The sequence below is a fragment of the Microchirus variegatus genome (assembly GCF_963457635.1).
Source record: "Microchirus variegatus genome assembly, chromosome: 7".
NCBI lineage: Eukaryota > Metazoa > Chordata > Actinopteri > Pleuronectiformes > Soleidae > Microchirus > Microchirus variegatus.
The window spans coordinates 12,837,673-12,855,643 of record NC_139808.1 but is presented as its reverse complement, the minus strand read 5'-3'; the positions used below and the strand labels follow the sequence as shown (position 1 = coordinate 12,855,643).

At 41.4% G+C, this 17,971-nt stretch overlaps 1 protein-coding gene across 1 annotated transcript in view; it reads left to right on the top strand.

The window, feature by feature from the left end:
• plekha6 (pleckstrin homology domain containing, family A member 6) overlaps positions 1–15,772 on the top strand; it is a gene marked incomplete at its 5' end in the record, with an annotated part of 34,405 nt that extends 18,633 nt beyond the window's left edge. The window contains 20 exons of the mRNA XM_083892828.1: positions 962–1,143; positions 1,827–2,393; positions 2,776–3,256; positions 3,514–3,600; positions 4,283–4,336; positions 6,228–6,299; positions 6,713–6,840; positions 6,972–7,116; positions 7,409–7,504; positions 8,376–8,487; positions 8,575–8,714; positions 10,318–10,485; positions 11,258–11,327; positions 11,532–11,632; positions 12,108–12,266; positions 13,003–13,155; positions 13,258–13,391; positions 13,580–13,728; positions 14,545–14,652; positions 15,437–15,772. Of these exons, the coding sequence (XP_083748954.1) occupies positions 962–1,143; positions 1,827–2,393; positions 2,776–3,256; positions 3,514–3,600; positions 4,283–4,336; positions 6,228–6,299; positions 6,713–6,840; positions 6,972–7,116; positions 7,409–7,504; positions 8,376–8,487; positions 8,575–8,714; positions 10,318–10,485; positions 11,258–11,327; positions 11,532–11,632; positions 12,108–12,266; positions 13,003–13,155; positions 13,258–13,391; positions 13,580–13,728; positions 14,545–14,642 (3,096 nt within the window). The 3' untranslated portion in view covers positions 14,643–14,652; positions 15,437–15,772. The remainder of the gene's footprint in view (positions 1–961; positions 1,144–1,826; positions 2,394–2,775; positions 3,257–3,513; positions 3,601–4,282; positions 4,337–6,227; positions 6,300–6,712; positions 6,841–6,971; positions 7,117–7,408; positions 7,505–8,375; positions 8,488–8,574; positions 8,715–10,317; positions 10,486–11,257; positions 11,328–11,531; positions 11,633–12,107; positions 12,267–13,002; positions 13,156–13,257; positions 13,392–13,579; positions 13,729–14,544; positions 14,653–15,436) is intronic.
• Positions 15,773–17,971: the final 2,199 nt, after the last annotated feature.

Here is a 17,971-nt window from a genome sequence, read left to right as displayed (position 1 = left end):
AATGTGGTCCGGCTTAAAGCACTGAATATTTCACCATTTCACCATGTCACTGTCTTTGCTCCCTTCCACCTCCGCCCACCTCTGTGAGGTCTGCTGACCCTCGATGGCTCCTGTTGTGGTAGAAAGTACAAAGAAAGGTGCAGTGTTGAAATTCTCAACATTATTTTTAATTAGCAGTGTGGATGCATGAATAATGCATGATTATGCCTGTTGTATTATGTCTGCATATTCACAAGGATGCATGCACAATGGTCTTTGGGTGGTTCAGATATTGATTGCATGCCTATGATGTTGTGTGTCTACGTTATTGCTTCTGATACCACTTTTACAAGCCAATTATGTTTTACAAAGTGTTTAAGGTTCTGGTTTGGAAGTGTTATAAGTCAGTGAGTGTGAATTTGGAAGGTGACAGCGTCCATTTATATGATTAAAGGATTACTCAAATTTATTACTAGATGGGTCTTATTTCCACAGTAATGTCAGCTCATTTTATTTGTGAAAAACAACATTGTGGTTCGTCGGCAAAAGAGGAAGACACATTAAGACGGAGCATGGGTAGCCAGCCAATAGACAAAAAGGTCAGGAACAATATTTAAAATTATTACCTAAACCTCAGAGTAGATGCACATTAAGTTTTGTAATGCAAGTAATCAGGTTCGTGCCAACCTCTGATCATCCGACTGCTCGTGTTTCTTACACAATGAGAAAAGTGCATGTGGCCATATCAAGTTCTCAGAGAACAATAAATAATGCAAACGATCATCAGAACAGTGGAAATAAAGCCAAGGTTGTAATAAATGGGAGTTAAGTTTCACCTGTGTGTCTTTACTTCGTGCTTCTTCGTTGCATGTGAGCATGACGGCGTTGAGCGTGATCAGTCAGTACAGCCATCATTGCACTGTTAACACTGTAAGTAACTGTGACACTAATCTGCTGCCTGTGTGTTTTCGTCCCACTGCAGGTGTGGTCTGAGGAAAAGGAGGGCGAGGACAGTGAGGTGAAGGATTCCATTGTGTTTTGCATGCAGGCGGAACACGCTGGGACCAGGACATACTACTTCAGCTCAGACAGCCATGAAGAGCAGGAGGAGTGGATCACAGCCATGAGTGCGGCTGCAGAAGTCGGCGTTCAGTCAACACAGAGGTGCTGCTCACATTCTGGCATAGAGCCATACACACACACACACACACACGTGAACAAGAGTCTTATTGTCCTGTTCAATTGGTGTAACCAGTATGTCCATGTGTTAAATTTGCTATGAGTGATGTAATGTTTACTTTTGTGCTCAATGCAAGTTGCAGTAATGTAGGGCACTGAGAGAAAACTACTTATGGTTTTTACATAATATTATACAGATTGTCTTTTACCACTCATACATCCACATCTAAAACTTATAACAAACACTTTCCAATACCTGTTAATAATGTAATGGCTTGTCTTTTATGACTAATTTAATACATAGAAATGTTGAAGTTTCTGTTAATTTGTGCAGCAACAAATGTAATGAGGAAAAAGCCACAAAATCCTCCAAAAGCTGATATAGAATGCTCCGAACACCAACATACACAAATGGATATAAAGCATTTATAAGAATGGAATGACCTGCTGTCAGTCAGTAGAGGTCCATTGCCTTCTTGGCACTGTGGTGTAATGATGACGGAGAACAGGTAGAACCAACCAGATTAGAAATGATTGGCACCAATGGCTCATTTTGTGGTTTTGGCCAAGACTAACTGCGTATTGGCATCAGAACAGTATTAATAGTGGATTTATTAATATGATAACTAAGCTGATTATTTCATGCTTTCTTTTTTTTTCCTCCTCAGAACAAACTCATCAGACACTACAGCTGATCCCAAACCAACTATGGTGACCAAGGCTCCTGACTCAGAACAGCAACCACACACACAAACACACAATGAAACAGACAATGACTTGACCAGCCATCCTAAAACCAATGGGGCCAACAGCGTAGAGACGCCTTCACCTTCTACCCCGTCCTCTGATCTGCAGGGGAAAAAGAATGACAGAAAACAAGGAGAAGGTAAAGATGAAGGTGGAGGACATGGTCCTGATCCCGGCCCTCACTTAAATCATCATCCAAACGGTTGGGGCAACCACGGCCCTCCCAACAATGTACCCCACAACAGCAATAGCAAACAACCTCTGTCCAGGAGTCACAGCGGACATCATACTATACAGCGACATCCAGAGGGGAGTGCTGGTCCATTACAAGACTCTAGGGAGCAGAAGCAGGAGAACGTAGTGCTGAGGCGGGGCTTTGTGCCCAGGACAGCTCCAGAGAAAGTGGCCCAGAGGAAGAGCTCGATGGCACAGCTGCAGCATTGGGTCAACCAACGGCGGGTCATGGCCTCACAAGAGGACATTAACAGGTACATAATAGAGGAAGAGAGGAATCATATCTCACTTTAGGTCTTTAGAATTCATGGGAAAACCATGCAGACACTGATGTGTGGTGGTTTCCTCCAACATGTGCCTAAATTTTCTGTTGCGTATTATTTTCAGTTTGCATCTGTTGCATTACTGCCTCGTTCTTCTCATTCTTTTAATAAATACAATAAAATACAATACACCCACAATACCACATAACAAACAACCATCCACACTCACACCTACAGTCAATTTAGAGTGTCCAATTTGCCTAATCGATTTTCAGGTCATGACAAATAAAATACATTTCACAATAGATTATAACATGGTCAGTGAGCGCCAGGGAGAAAAAAATATAATCGCCATCTTTCACTCTGCTTTCAGCCCATCTCGTTACTACCCAGTGAACCGAAGTATCCCAGCTGATTACTACCCTGGTGGCCCCCAGTACGTGGATGAGTACCCTTTGTACCCACCGGGGATCCGACCTGAGAGCATCTGCTCTGTCTCTGGTGTGGGTGGATACGACCGACGCTGGACTGTGGATGAGAAACGTCACTCACTGAGGGACGGACCTCATCAGTTGTATGGACCCCCAATGTCTAGGGACTCATGGGGGCCACAGTGCTATGGTGGAATGGACACAACCATGAGGCGCCTGTCCATCCAGCCACGCTCCAGGTCTGTGCCGAGGTCACCTTCTTCATCATCAGGGGGGCCCTACTCACCAGTGCCAAGCAACTTTATGTCACCGGCTCGATCGCTGTCCACACGCTTTGATCGGTTTCAAGGAAGGATGAGGGATGACGTGATCTATGCTGATCCATCCGTCTACAGCATGAGGAGATCGCTCAGCTCCCCCAAGGTGAGTCAAGTCTGTGTTTGAGGTATTACACAGTGGGGGTACAAGATAACTGCAACCACAAAGTGGTATTTTCTTCACACAGTATATCTACAGACCATAGGTTAGTCATTTTTCTGTTGAAAAATCTTTAACTATGGGAATCTGTGTGGGAGTCCTATCTTGGACCATATTCACCTTCTTTCACCCTAACAACTTTAATTCATTGTTATCTCCATTCTTCCCTTCCTTCTTTCCTCATTCTTTCCTCCTTCCTTCAGTATGACTACCCTGGCGATAGGAGGTCCTTAAGCCAAGGATTATACCATCAAAACTACCCTCTATCCCCTTCCATCCACAATAAAATGGTATGTGCCAAGAATGTGGTCTGATACATACAGATAACACAGTCGCACGCACATATTTTGTGTTGTAGCTTTGCAGGTGTAGCCAGCTGTCTGCTTTCTGCAGTACATCTGTCGATCTGTCCTAATCCTGTGCTCTTCACTCTGTTCTATACCTAATATGCCACGCCCTTGAGTGTGTGTATATATGTGTGTATATGTGTGAAAGAGAAGCATGAGTTAATGATGAAGGTCCACCACGGGTTCCACCGTTTTAGCCCATCATCAGTGGAATGTAGGACTGCCAAGTTGGCACTTAACGAAGATGTTATGTCCTTAGCCTTAAATCAACAAACAAACAAAAGTGTTGTTGTGTCACTTAAGATACATGTGAGGGTTCTGATGACTGGTGGCGCTGTGGAGCAATGTTTAATAACCGGTTCCCTGTCCACCAGCATGCATCACACTCCATTAGCGAAGCAAGACTGCTATTGTAGAGCCAGAACAGTCACAAAAGAAGGCTCAAAGACCAGTGAAAAGTCAAAGTAGCCCATTATTGTTATAGAGCCGTGGACCTGCAGTTTCATTGGCAGGGTGGCTGTGGTGCTTTGCTTTGCTGTTGTCCTGTCTGAATGCTTTCTTTATGTCTGTGTGTCTGCCATTTCCATGTGTGTTACTGTACTCCTGCTGCTGCTGCTTGGCTCAGGAGGACATATTAGACCTTCAGCTCCAGCGCAACCTGGATTACCTAGACCAACAGGTACACACACACACACGCAAACATGGTCTGCAATAACAGTTTTCACACTGTGTTTTCTAGTCAGTGTTGACATTAACAGCCCAGGGGTTTCCTTCTCTTCTGTTTTTTCTTTGCATCTATTCTTTTGTTTTTTCGTTTTTATGATAAATTGATATTTTCTTGTAAACACACTGTCGGTGATAAACTTATCCTAACATGGTTGTACGTTTGTTTGCCAAGACACTGTTATATCAGCTTGTTGTCAGGTCTCTGTAATCTGAGCTGAATCTTCAGGTACTCGAGAGAAGCCACCTAAATAGCATGGTTACCCGAATGGTGAAGCGCTCATCCTCATCAGCAACGCTCTGTGTACAAGTAAGAGAGGAGGGAGCACCACAGGGAGGCAGGCTTACAGTACAGCAGCACTTCATCTCAACTGTTTTTCTTCAACTTTAACGAATAATTCCACCTTCCAGCCGTGCTCTCGTCTGAATGACCGCCTTGAACTTCTGAGCCAGTGTTGGATAGTTAGTCAAAGCCTTGTAGACCCCAAGAGACCAGATATTCCATACCCAAGCCTGCCTCTCTCACTTTGTTCTTGTCTGCATGTGATTCATATTGTCACACAGAACAATTATGTGTGTGTCTGTGAGGGTCCATGTACTTTTTTTTTTTTTTGACTGCTCCTTAAATGCTAAACCACACCTGTAAACATTGGAGACATTCAGTGGAGACACTCAGCATTACCAGAACTGTGAATGTCTGACATGTTGTTTACTAATGTGTCCATTTTAGAGAACTGTGGGCTAATTAAAGGCAGCAGTATGCTTGTATAGTCCAGCTGTGTAGTGTGATATTTTGAATTGCGGATGATTTTAGACATATGTTTGAAAATCATGGACCCTTGCCGACATTGGAAAATTAAGTTTTTCCTCAATTAATGTTGTGCCAAGTTCTGCTATTTCTGTGAATTCATACACAAAACTTCAGTTACAACCATTTCCACCAGCACTTTACATGATAAAGATGTCAGGATTGGTTTCACGCATTCACAAGTTTTTGTTCATTTTACTTGTTGTGTTTACTTTGCGAACAGTTGTGATTATGGTGTGTTGTTCAGTTATGTGTAGTCCCAATGGTAAAAACATCTAGGGTTGGGCGGAATCAAAATTTCTCCATATGAAACTGTAACTAACTGAATCATATGGCTCAGAGGGAGAGCATAATAATAAAACAATTTAAAAACTTTTAAAATGTCACAATAAATGCATAAGTGAACTGAACTAAATAAGTGAATGGGTAATAACAGGTACTACTATAGTTACCAGTTTGATCAATTCCAATACACTGAATATTCACCCTCAGACCGACATGTTGGACACACTCTTATAAAACGCTTGTTTTTGTGACATAAATTAAACTGATACCATAGCTATTTTTTTTTTAGAAAACACAGAATACCGTGTTATAAGATTATCACCCAACCCTATATGACGCATCTCACTTTAATTCTTTATTCTGACACACAAAGAGATTCTGTGACATTTTCTGATAAAGTGCATGTATACAGTGTAAACATGATGTGTACTGTAATACTAGGCTGAAGAATGGCTGAGTGAATTGTTTTTTTTTTTCTGTCATGATGCTGTTCCATGCTGTATTTCAATAGAAACATACTCCCCTGCCATCTAGTGTAAACAAAAACATGAAAACTCATAGTCTCTAATAGCTCAATGTGACAAATCATGCTGGCAGAGGTTAAATCTTGGTGATAATCTGATTAAAGTAAGACATTAATTCCTCAGAATCAAGAACATAATTTAAACTTTAAACATTTATTTTATTTTCATTGGTGCAGTCTGTGTACATACTCTTTGATTGATGCTGATGATTTTTACAATCTTTTTTCCAGGTGCCTCCATTTCATGACGTCTACAGCAGAGAATTACATCCCACACTGAAACTGAATGAGATTGAAACCAGTGTAAGACACTTGCACATCATACACATACAAAAACACTGCCACATCCAGATTTTGACATTTTTTGAAGACAAATAAAATACTTGTATGAAAAAGTGATGTGTTCAATATCATAGTGCTTCTATAAAGGATTTGTTTCCCTCTTAAATGTGAAAGAATCTTATTTACCTGGACAGATTCCTGACCTTAGCTCTGTCCATTAGCTATGCAAATAACTGTTACCCAAACTGTGAGGTAAACAGTGCAGTGCAGATTAAGAATGACATGTTCCCCTGTAACATGGGTGACACATTTACACTCCTGCACTATTAGCATGTACTCATTCAGATGCTTATACTGTTACACTGTTTGTTTTTAATTATGTTTCCTCCTGTCTATGTAACGTGCATGTACAAACATGTAACCACCCACTGTCATGTCTGACACAGAAACTCTTAGGTCGACTGTGTGAGCAGAATCGAACTTTGAAAGACCATGAGGCTGTTGTCCACAGACTGAGAATGGACAAGGTACATTGCTTGTTTGCTCATTATTTGGCTATAAAGTGTTCAAGTCATCTGTGCTCTCAACATTTCTTAGCACCAACATTTTGTATGCAAATGATTCCCATATCCCAACATATTGAGGACATTCAGTACAATCATCAATCTGCAATGAATCTTGTTTTCAGGACAGCCTCGAAGAAGCACTTGTGGCCACCCATCAGGAGATGGAGCTGTACCACAATCAGCCTATTGCCATGGAAAAGCTGCAGTTCAAAAAGGAAACCCTGCAGAACCAGCTCATCAACATCAGAGGGGAGCTGTCACAAGCCTCCAGTGTAAGACAAGCACCAAGTTTGAGTTTGCGAAGATGCCTGTCTTAATGTGTTTTAATGTGAATTCAATTTGAATGTGTTACATACATTGTATAACATTATATATGTGTGTGTACATCTCCAAATAGCTGTGGTTGATAATAGCCATAATACAAAAAACAAGTGCTTGCTTGTATAAAATGTGTGTTTGTATTAAACTCAACACACTTTCATTGTCAGTAATTTATATCATGAAGCTGTAAGCCACAGATTTCAGAAATATTCTCTGATTATTCCATTCCTTTGAACCTCTCAGGCTTTAACCACCACTCGTATGGAGTTTGAAGCACTGGAGGATGAGGCCCATGCCATCCATGGTGATCTATGGGAGCAGCTTAATGCAGGAGGACAGGTAAGGGTCTTGCTGTCATCATCCCTGTGTAGCATTGTGGCAGAATTTACTATACGGTTTCTTAAAGTGCTTTTCTCCGAGGGAAGTAACAGTCAAATATGTTATGAATCAGATCTGACATTTGCTTTGCGTGCTTGTTTTAATCCACCAGGCTGCAGGCTGATTGTCAAAAAGGAAAATGTGTTGTATATTATCATAGCCTCTTAAAATCAGTGCTATTACATTATAGTGTAAAATGAGGCACAACACATCTAAGCTTTTGTTGTCATTGCACATACGTGAACAATCCATTAAGTGTAGGTGTTTCATTTAAGCCTTAGCTCTTTAGTAGTCAGTACAGTACGACTGAAATTTTCATGAAGTTTGGTTACTTTTTTTTCTTATCGCTAATGCTGTGATTCTCAACCTTGGGATCGAGACCCCCTTTGGGGTCGGGGCAATATTTCTAGATGTTGCCAGATTGAAAAAGAAATCAAAATAAAATACAGTGCAATTAAGATCGTGAAGGGTTTGCACGTTTGGAAAAAAATAAAATAATGATATGCATTTGTGCTCAAACTAAACAAAACCTCAAAATTCTTTTGGTGGGTTGCAGCTTTTAAACCTCAAGAACAAGTTATCTAATGGAAGGTCATTTTGCCAATTGACAGAAACAAACACAATTATTTTTACTTACCTCTAGCAGTAGCTTGCATGTTATTTGTCCACAACATTGACATTAATGAAATATAATTTGTAGTTTTTGTATATCTCCATCTTGTCCATAAAGCTCATACAATAGATAACCCATGGATATGATTTTAAACAGTTCCCGTTAAGTGACTGTTACAATGGAGTTATCATCCTTCTCTCACATAACTTTGACTTGCAGAGTGAACTTGTTCGACGGCACATCCAAAAAGAGTTTTGGAGAGTCCAGGATGTATTAGAGGGGCTTCACAAGAATAACTCATCCAGAGGTACAGACACAGCCAAGCACAGAGGTAAAACACTGGACGTAGAATATTATTCATTTGGCTTAATGGATATTCTAATCTAGCCCTAACAAACCCCACCTCTCTCTATTTCAGTTACCAGCGGTACATCAGGCTCCTTTAGCACCAATAGTCCAGCCAGTCCCCTGAGCTCAATAAGCCTCACCAGTCCGCTCAGCCCCTTCTCCCCAGTGCCCGGCTCCCAGGCCTCCCCTACCAAACAGCTGGGCCCGGAGGTAAGCACCGGACACACCCAGCTTGGGACAAACCCCACTTCAAAACTTAAAACAGGCATATGCTCAGACTCGAGAACTAACTCTGAAGTATGTAGGTCAAGCCCTAAACCTCGCCCCAAGTCATGTATAGTACCTGACTTCAAATGTGACCCTAAGCCTAGGAGTAGACCCAGAAGTTACAGAGAGTCTGACATAAGCCTGCAAGCAGAAAATTATCATGGCTATGAAATGTATGAACATGCCCTCATTCCTCAGCCCTCCCTAGCTTTCCAAAACCACCAGGAGTCCTTGGGTAGATTAGATCCGGTGATGGAGGAAATAGATCAAAATGAAAACTGCAGAAACAATTCAAGCTCTAACCAAAGAGATCAAAGTCCAACCCGAGCCAGAGCAGGAGAACAGATCAATGTTCTCCAAGTGCATTATCAGGATTTCAAATCTATCAACGGACATTCAGACACAGCGCAAACCCATTCTGATCTTCAGGATGTGGGCTGGTTATCCTCAGATGGTTGCATGCAAGAGGTTAAGGTTGGCCTAAGAAAAGATATCTATCCAGACTTCCACCCATCTCAGTTGTCATCAGGACACCAAAGTGGCCTCAGAAATATGTCCTCCACCAGACGCTTTTCTATGCCTGATTCCCAGATCCTCCTTCTCAAGGACTCCTATCAGACTGATGTTTTATCACTATGTTATAGCCCAGATCTTTATTCACCTCCTGTTCTTCGCTTTAGAAGTGCGGAGCCGAAAAACCATCACCGTAGCCAGGTAACCTCTCAGACATGTTACGCTGGTGCTCGGCCACTTACTTATCCCAACAATCAAGGGGAACAGGGAGATGATCCGTTGATCTGTGCCATAACACAGTCTGATAAACATTTGGGGAAAATGTTCATGCAGAGCCATCTTTAAAAAAGTTATCCATGCTTTACATGGTAAGGTTCTGCTAATTCCCATCTGTTCGTAGAATATTAGATATTATGACAATAACGTTCCTGCAGATCATAAGCATTTTACTTTAACATATTGCTTTTGTCAAAGATACTAATATAAATTATACCACTGCATGGTCAGCCATTGGTCGCGGTTTGAGCTTCTGCAGACAGATATCTATGTAAAATTATATTTGACAATGTTCTACAGGAACCACCAAGAATTTGCAAGCATCAATCATACTGTACACTGGCACCAGTCTAATTCACAAAGATGAGTCTAGATATGAATGTCTTGAATGTAGCTGGTGACAGTTAATTAAATTTGGCTTTTATATGTAAAACTATAGAAGAGAAAGGTTTTCTCATTGAAGTGAGATTTGCTTGCTCTCATGTTTTCTTTGTCACTCAAATTAAATATATTTAGATACATTTGTTTCACAGAACCTTGCCTGGTTTTACTGAATCCACTAAGGCTGACAGGCCCACATTTTATTGGCCACCAGGGGAGCCCAAGAGCCCATTCCACAGAATATACCTTGAGCCCTTTCTACTCTGCTCTTTGCCTGGCTCTTTAAAACTCCTCCTGATGTGCAGCACTCTTTCTTCCTCCTGTCCTTTCTCTCCTCCCTGCTCCCTCTCTCCCTGCTGCCCTTACGGTGATATAGGAAAGTGTCCCCCCAAGGCCTCCCCTCCCCAAGGCCTATTATCCATTGGAATCCTCCCCCACCTGCCCTCCCTCCATCCCCCCATTGCCCTTTGACAGCACCGCCTGGCTACGCAGCTTGGGCCTGGATGATGGTTACCTTGATGGTGAAGAATCTCACATCAGAAAGGTATTTGGGTGTCCACCACTCCCATGATACAGTCCTAACTGTTATCTAATGTCATCATTTCGAAAACATCATTCTTGTACTTATAAGCCACCAGAGACTATCCTCCCCCCACCCCCAACATCGACATTCTTTCTCCATTGCCACTCAATATTCCTCTGTCTGGGTATCAGCCTGGATTTCACCTCCTGCACATACATATTCCTAAAGATTTCTGCTTCTTTTTCCTCTTTATAACGTCTCTGCCAGTAAAATTCATGTCAGCTTCATGGCACGTTTGCGTCTCCTCACCCACTCAGTCTCTTTTGAACATTTAACATTTAATTTAAAGTACATGGACATTTGTCATTTATACCAAGGGTGAGATGGCATGCAACAGTGTCATAGAGAAAGAAGGAGGCGTTCTTTCTGTGGCACTGTCGTGCCTAAATTTGTCTTCATGACAGAGCAAAAGATGCATGTGCCGAAGACACCACTGACCTGAAAGTTGGACTCTTTGCAAAAGCTTGGAGATCAAATTTGCATTACACTGTCATGACACTACACATACAGTAAGATCAGATGTTATTCTGTCTGCATCATGTGCTGCTTCTTTCATTACGGGTATGATGGATGTTTCAATGTGATACAACCATCATTCATTCTCATCATCATCATCATCATCATCATCATCATAATAAGTTATGTTACGCATTATGTTTGCTCAGCAGCTTTTTATGTGCACTGACGTTTGTCACAACCTCTGAGATTTATGTTCAGTTAAATTTTATTTCAGCCAAAGTTTGGGGACCAATGCAATGACAAGCAGGACCAGGTCCAGGACAGAAATTCCAGCACAAATAAAGGTATAACAGCTGAAGACCAAGTCTCTGTGTCATATCGTCTTCCACAGTTTGATCTGAATCAGTTTCTGCCTTTGGAGCTATGATTTTATCATTGGATAAAGTAGATCTGACCATATATCCATATATCAATCCTTACTTAGCACTGAGAATTTGGCTTCCTTGCTTTCACATGCTTCTAAACGTCTCTCTCATGTTCTCTGCCAGTTGGCATTGTTCCTCCTAGAACCAAGGCCTCCACAGGGGAAGCACACAGCAGCCCTGCTGTTTCCCGACATAATGGCAGAGTGTCTAATGGAATCTCCAGGGTATGTCAACTTCTAACTTTATGTCAGGACTGCAGTGTCTAAACGTGTTTGCTCACATGTAAAACATAAAGCATAAAGCAAATGAATCAGTGTGTAAAGTGTGAGACCATGGCTATCCTAGTATTCACCTTTATTCTCAGATGAACAGATTTAACAATATAATTGCACACAGCAGTGTTCATATTACATTGTGACATTTGAGGGAACCCTATTTTCAGGTGGCACCGCTACTAAACATCTACAAGCATCCTAGTAGACGTGTATCTGTGTGTATGTATGATAAATGTGCTATATAAATACAGACTAAGTTACACAAAAACATATTCTGTCCTTGAGATTCGACTTGAGCCTCTTTGTCTCACTGGGTCATTTACTGTCCTTGTACTTCTTGGTCAATTGTTTAAAAGGCACCACTGAGCTCAGACTTAAATATTGTTATTAATCTATTGTTTCTGTGACCATATCTTTGTAACAGGAGCGTCCAAAGAGTGCTGTGTTTTCTGCAGAGGCAAAGTCGAAGATGAGTGTTGAGGAGCAGAACGAGCGAATTCGCCGTAACCAGAGCAGCTCCATGAAAGAGAAGAGGCGGAGTCTAAACCTCTCAGGCGGCCAGTCTCCAGCCAACTACAGAGTGGTATGATATGATCACTATCAGCTATGTGATAATGAGAAGCTCTCCGAGCCAAAACTGAGTTCTTCAAATGCGTACTGTATACTGTGTGTGTGTGTGTGTTACCTCCTCAAGGTCTTTTCTGGCTTAAACAGTGACCTTCTCAGGACCAGTAGTCCTCATAGGGACCAAAACTTGGTCCTAATGAGGCAGAACCTAATTTCAGAGGAACTGGTCAATTTTATGGCTAAAATTGAAATTGTGGTTAGGCTAAAGTTAGGGTTAGTTTTATTAATTGGCTATGGTTACAGTTAAAGATAATGATTTGTTTAGGCTGTCCTAATGAATGGAAGTCAATGCAGAGTCCTTAGCGAACCTGTGTGCGCGCGTGTGTGTGTCAGTGTGAGACACTCAACAAGTTTAAATTGCTGGATTACAGTTTACCCTCATATAATTACCCTATTATACACTGGTATTAAAAACTTCCTGTAAGCGTTAGGGGACAAATGCATTTGCCAATGAGTTTAACTCACTCCAGTTTTCCAGTTTGTGTGGTCATTATGTTATTGCTAAAACAACAAATCTAAGGTTTAATGTGTAGAATTCAGTGGCATCTATTGCAGAGGTTGAGCCAAACAAAAGTCAGAGAGACAGACATATAGCAGTGGTTGGACAAGACTGAGCTATTCGAGCTGGGGATTATTAAGAAGATTGGAGTTGCAGTATCCATGTCTGTGGGCATCTGTATCTTTGTGAACAGGTACGGCGGCGGTTGACAGCTCATGAGATTGACATTAAAGACCTGGAAACAGCGGTTCGGGGACCGGGACTAGAGTCACCACGAGAAGAAATTGCTCGGCTTCGACGGTTGCAAATTGGACCAGAACACTACGAACTGGACATCAGCAAAGAGGTGAGCTCACTCTGGTGTATCACTCCCTCATTTTTGTAATAAGAATAATGCATGTATGGACTATGGACTCATGTTTACTGATGTGCATTGTCTTTGCTGTAGCTCATGACTCCTGACAAGGTTGTGATACCAGAGCGCCACCTAGAGGTAGAGGACAACACACCTCTGAGCCCTGAGGAGCAGAAGGAGAAGCAGAAGAAACTGGAGCGGATCAAGACCCTCATTGCCAAATCAAAGTGGGTTTTGACTCAACCCTCTCTTTCTTATACATCTGTATCACGATGCTAAACTGTGTTTGTGGACAAAACAAAACTACACATTGGGAGCTCAAATATTTAAGAATAAAAACAACACATACAAATTGAAAATTGACATCAGCTCAACATCCTCATGTTGTCGAGTTAACAAAACTCCCTCCTCTCAGTTTGCAGAACATGGTTCCTCTTCTGGACGGACCAGTGGAGGGTGGAGCTCCAGTCAGCTCCCAGCAGCAGTTGGAGGAGCAGGAAAAGCTGATTGAGATCTCCTGCACTTTGGCTGCTGAGGCCTCTCGTCGCAGCCGCATCCTCTCTGGTGAGGACAATCTCCGCTCGGCTGCCGTGACTTTCACGCTAACGTGTCACTAACCCTTTGCTAGTAACATCACGTCCTGATCAAAATAGTGCAGGACATGCGGCAGTACTTACTAAATACATTTGACAAAAGCATGAATCGCCTTCTGCACCAAATATGAATACGTTTTCTTCTTTTATATTCCATCCATACCTTCATACAACAAGCACTTAATTCACAATTATACAACGTATTATAATGTATAGACACTCACAAAAACGTTTTGTTTGCTTTAACTTCAGTGTTTTGTCTCGCATGCTTTGGTGACCACAACATAAATGTCATATTTTTTTGATTACTACAGCAATGCTCTGACAAATATATATCCCTGTCAACTGAAAAATATGTAGAGTAATGTGTAAACAGGGGCAGACATTGGGGACCATGAAATGTATGAAACGTTTGGATTTAGAAAACAAAATGAACCCCTTGCTGCAATTCCACATGACTGGTTAACACGACATGACATTTACAGTTACCACAGGATAATAAAAGGTCAATATACCATGTTGACTTCACCATTGGGTTGATAACATCATTAAGACAAAACACTCCAGTCTTACCTCTTTGTTTTTACACATGGTATTCAGTGTTGGGTACGTTCAGCCAAATCTGGACATTTAGTATTTGGATACATGACGTAGGGAGGACAGTCTTCACAGTCCCTCCTCCTACACTGTCCCTCAACCTTCTCCCATTAATTTGCTCACTCTTTGAGTTGCTTTAACACTTTTCCCCCTCTGTTCCCTCCTTCCACCCTCCTGCACCTCATTCCAGCCCAGTGTGCCCCCAGTCCCCCCACATCCCCGACCAGCCTGGCCCCTCCCCCTTCCTCTGCTGACTTCCCCACCTCAGCCCACATCATGAAGGTGTAAGTCGGACAAGGTGAGTCTGCGTTCACCACAGCACGTCAAATCCCCAGTCCCCTTCTTTCCTCATCCTGATAAGACTCCCACTCCTCCCTTCCCTTCACAACGGTCTTGAGTCTTGCACACAGTTCTCCTGATTTTATCCACTGGTGTTTTATTTATGATACTTTATGTAACGTTAAAGTTTTATAGTTTTATAAGTTGAATCTGAGAAAGAAACCAATGGATTTTGTCTTTGCTGAAAAGGGATACTTCATTTTTTGGATTGTGCTTGGGTGAGATGCTGACATGTCAGTGTCTTACATGCAGCTGACTAGCATGAGACATTAGGCAGATCTGTGCCCAATGAAAACATGCTTAACATGCATAACTGCAAGATAAAGCAGCAAACTTATCTTTTTATGTGGCTAAAATTATACCTTTTCCTGGTGAACCTGCTGGCAGCAGCCATGTTTTCACAAAGAACTTGTCTGCCACTCTCCTGCTGGTTCTAGACAACTACACTACGAAAAACCCTTAACTACCATATTTTTTATTATTTGAAATGAATTGCAATGTTTGTTTAAAACTTGGAAAAAAATTATTGCTCAATTGAGACTGTTATTAGTCATTGTCATGGAGCTAGTGTACCATACCTCACATACCTGCAAGTTGTGTCACATGAGTTAATGAAATTGTACTTATATCCCAAAATTTTTAGTAAAATAGCATTGAGTGTCAAATGACATATTGGTTATTTAAAAAATATATATTTATTTGTATCTCTTACCCTGTTTTTTTTCCTCTTTTTTTCCCTGTAGCTCAAGCCCTGGCTGCTGTCATTTTTGATGGAGCATCTTTCTGAGGATTTACTGTACAAAATGAACAATGGAGATGACCACAGACAAATTACTTTTATTTTTTTAGCACCTATAAACTGATACAACCAAGCATGGAATTCTGTCAAAAGAGGTTGTCTGGAGGATAAAGTAAATTGAATCCCAGAGTGAAGCTGTAAAGACTATAAAGCCCACTCTCTCGACATCTGATTCATCCAACCCGAGGCAGCCTGCATCGCTGTGTGTCCAGTGACACAAAGAAAGGCTGCAATCCCTTACCAGCTTCAAGTTGTGTAATGTTTCTACATATTTTAGCTCAGGACATGTTTGACAAAGTAGAGATTACTGATGGCTTCTGATGATGTGGTGTTTTACACTTAAAGTGGGGAAATGTAAGTAAAGGATTGGTATTTTGAGCACTTCTACAGGTAACACTGCATGTGAAAGTTCCACATTGAAGATGAGAAGAGAGAGAGAGAGAGGGAAAGTCTGGGATGACATCAGATTAATGTCCTTTAGAGTCTCACAAAAGCCCACAGAAAGGATATCTGGACACAGGGACATGTGTCTGGACACTAAAAGCCAAAAGATGACTCAAACCCTTACTTCTAATAATCTTCTACACCACCAGTGGATTGAGGCTGAGCGTGGCTCAGTACTTGACTGATGGCACAGTATGTACTGACACTTTCAAAAAAAAAAAAAAAAAAAGGCCTCTCATCCTTTGTAAAAATCCAAGGACTGTCCTTCTGAACTCACTGTGATGCCTATTTTCCCTACAACTCTCCTACACTAATCCCATCATATTAAGCTTCTCTGTGTTGCAACAGTTAGCATTAGATAAAGTGCATTTCAATGGGCCAAACACAATGTCGCCTGGATCATGTATCTCTTCCATGCATTACCTATTGTTCACAACGAGCAAACAAAAATGCTCAACTAAAGGTGAACGTTACATAAACCACATTCAAAATTTTAATGCTGCTAAATATGTTTTACATCAGAATACCATATCATAATATCAGGATAGCATAAATATTAATTTTCTTAACATTAATCCTCTACCTCTCCAATATCTGCTGTCCTTCTTGAGATGTTCTTTACTCAAGGACTGGTAAGATCAGAGAGTGAAGTCCCTAATATACACAAAAGCTTCCTGTACACTCTGCATTTGCTGTTTGAGTTTGCACATTGCGTTTAGGTCCTAGTAACTGTTATATTTGGTGACCTTTACAAAGCCTGGACATGGACGGGCTTGAACTTAACCCACACAAACTGTAGGAAGATCATAACAGTGTGCACAGTCATGACTTGCTCTGTTTTAAAAAAAAAAAAGGCTTTTGCTTGAGTGTGTGACTGAGTTGACTTCACTCTCTGGTGTGAAATACCAGTCACGTTGTTCAGGCTGAAACCCAGATTTATTTATTTATTTTTTCACTGAAATGAGCTCATTTTAACTCTCACTAAGACAAGCACACTTGCTCTGTTTCGGTTCAATCGCAGGTGTTTGAACCAGAGCAAGGAGACAGCAAGCCACATGGTCTCCCTAAATATCACTACTAAAACAACTAAAGCATTACAATAAAAGCACCAGCAGTGGATTAGCAGTAACTATACTGACTTCAGGAAAGAGCAGGGAGCAACACAATCTCTGGCACCATCCATCTTCTACCGCTCTCATATTCACACCTAAGGTCAATATAGTGTGTCCAATTTGACCTATAATCCTCATACTGCATGTTTTTGGACTGTGGGAGGAAGCCGGAGAACCCGGAGAAAACCAACGCACACATGGGGAGAACATGCAAACTCCATGCAGAAAGGACCGGGGTCACGAACTCTGGTTCTTCTTGCTGCAAAGGCAAGTCTGGCACTCAACATGTGTTAGATTGTTCATTTGAGATTTGTATTTCTTCTTGGGTCGCGCTCCCTCCAAAAAAACAGTCCAGCAGCTATTTTTCTTTTTCTTCTGCTTTCTTGAACATTGTGAGATAGGACCTTTTAACCGTTGACAGAGGTACAGTGTGTGCGTCCAGTCTTTTGAGGCTACTTGTACTCTGACCTCCACAAAATCCCTCTGCATTACCCAGTTCTGAACAGCTTTGGCACAAAACGTTGGCATGGAGCATGAAGCTCTGATGTAGACCAGTTATATGAATGTAATTCATCTTGAAATCCCATCACCTCACTACCAGCCACTGTGTGCAATCCGGCTTTGATTAAATCCTTTCACATTTAGCATCAAATTGAGTAGATCCATCAAAACGCTCAAGAAAATACACAGTGACTGGCTATGCTGTTAAGTATGCTGGATATATGTATGTTCATAAATGGTATACTGTATGTGAAAAGTGATAATAGAAGTGACCTTAGAAGAGTAACAAAAGCTGGTCTGTGTAAAGAGGACATAAGGACTTAAGATGTATTTGTGCGGAAATAGTCAATATACTGGTAAATACTGTCATGTAGCATATTCCACTAACATTCCATCCCATCATGCTGTGCCAAAACTCTGAA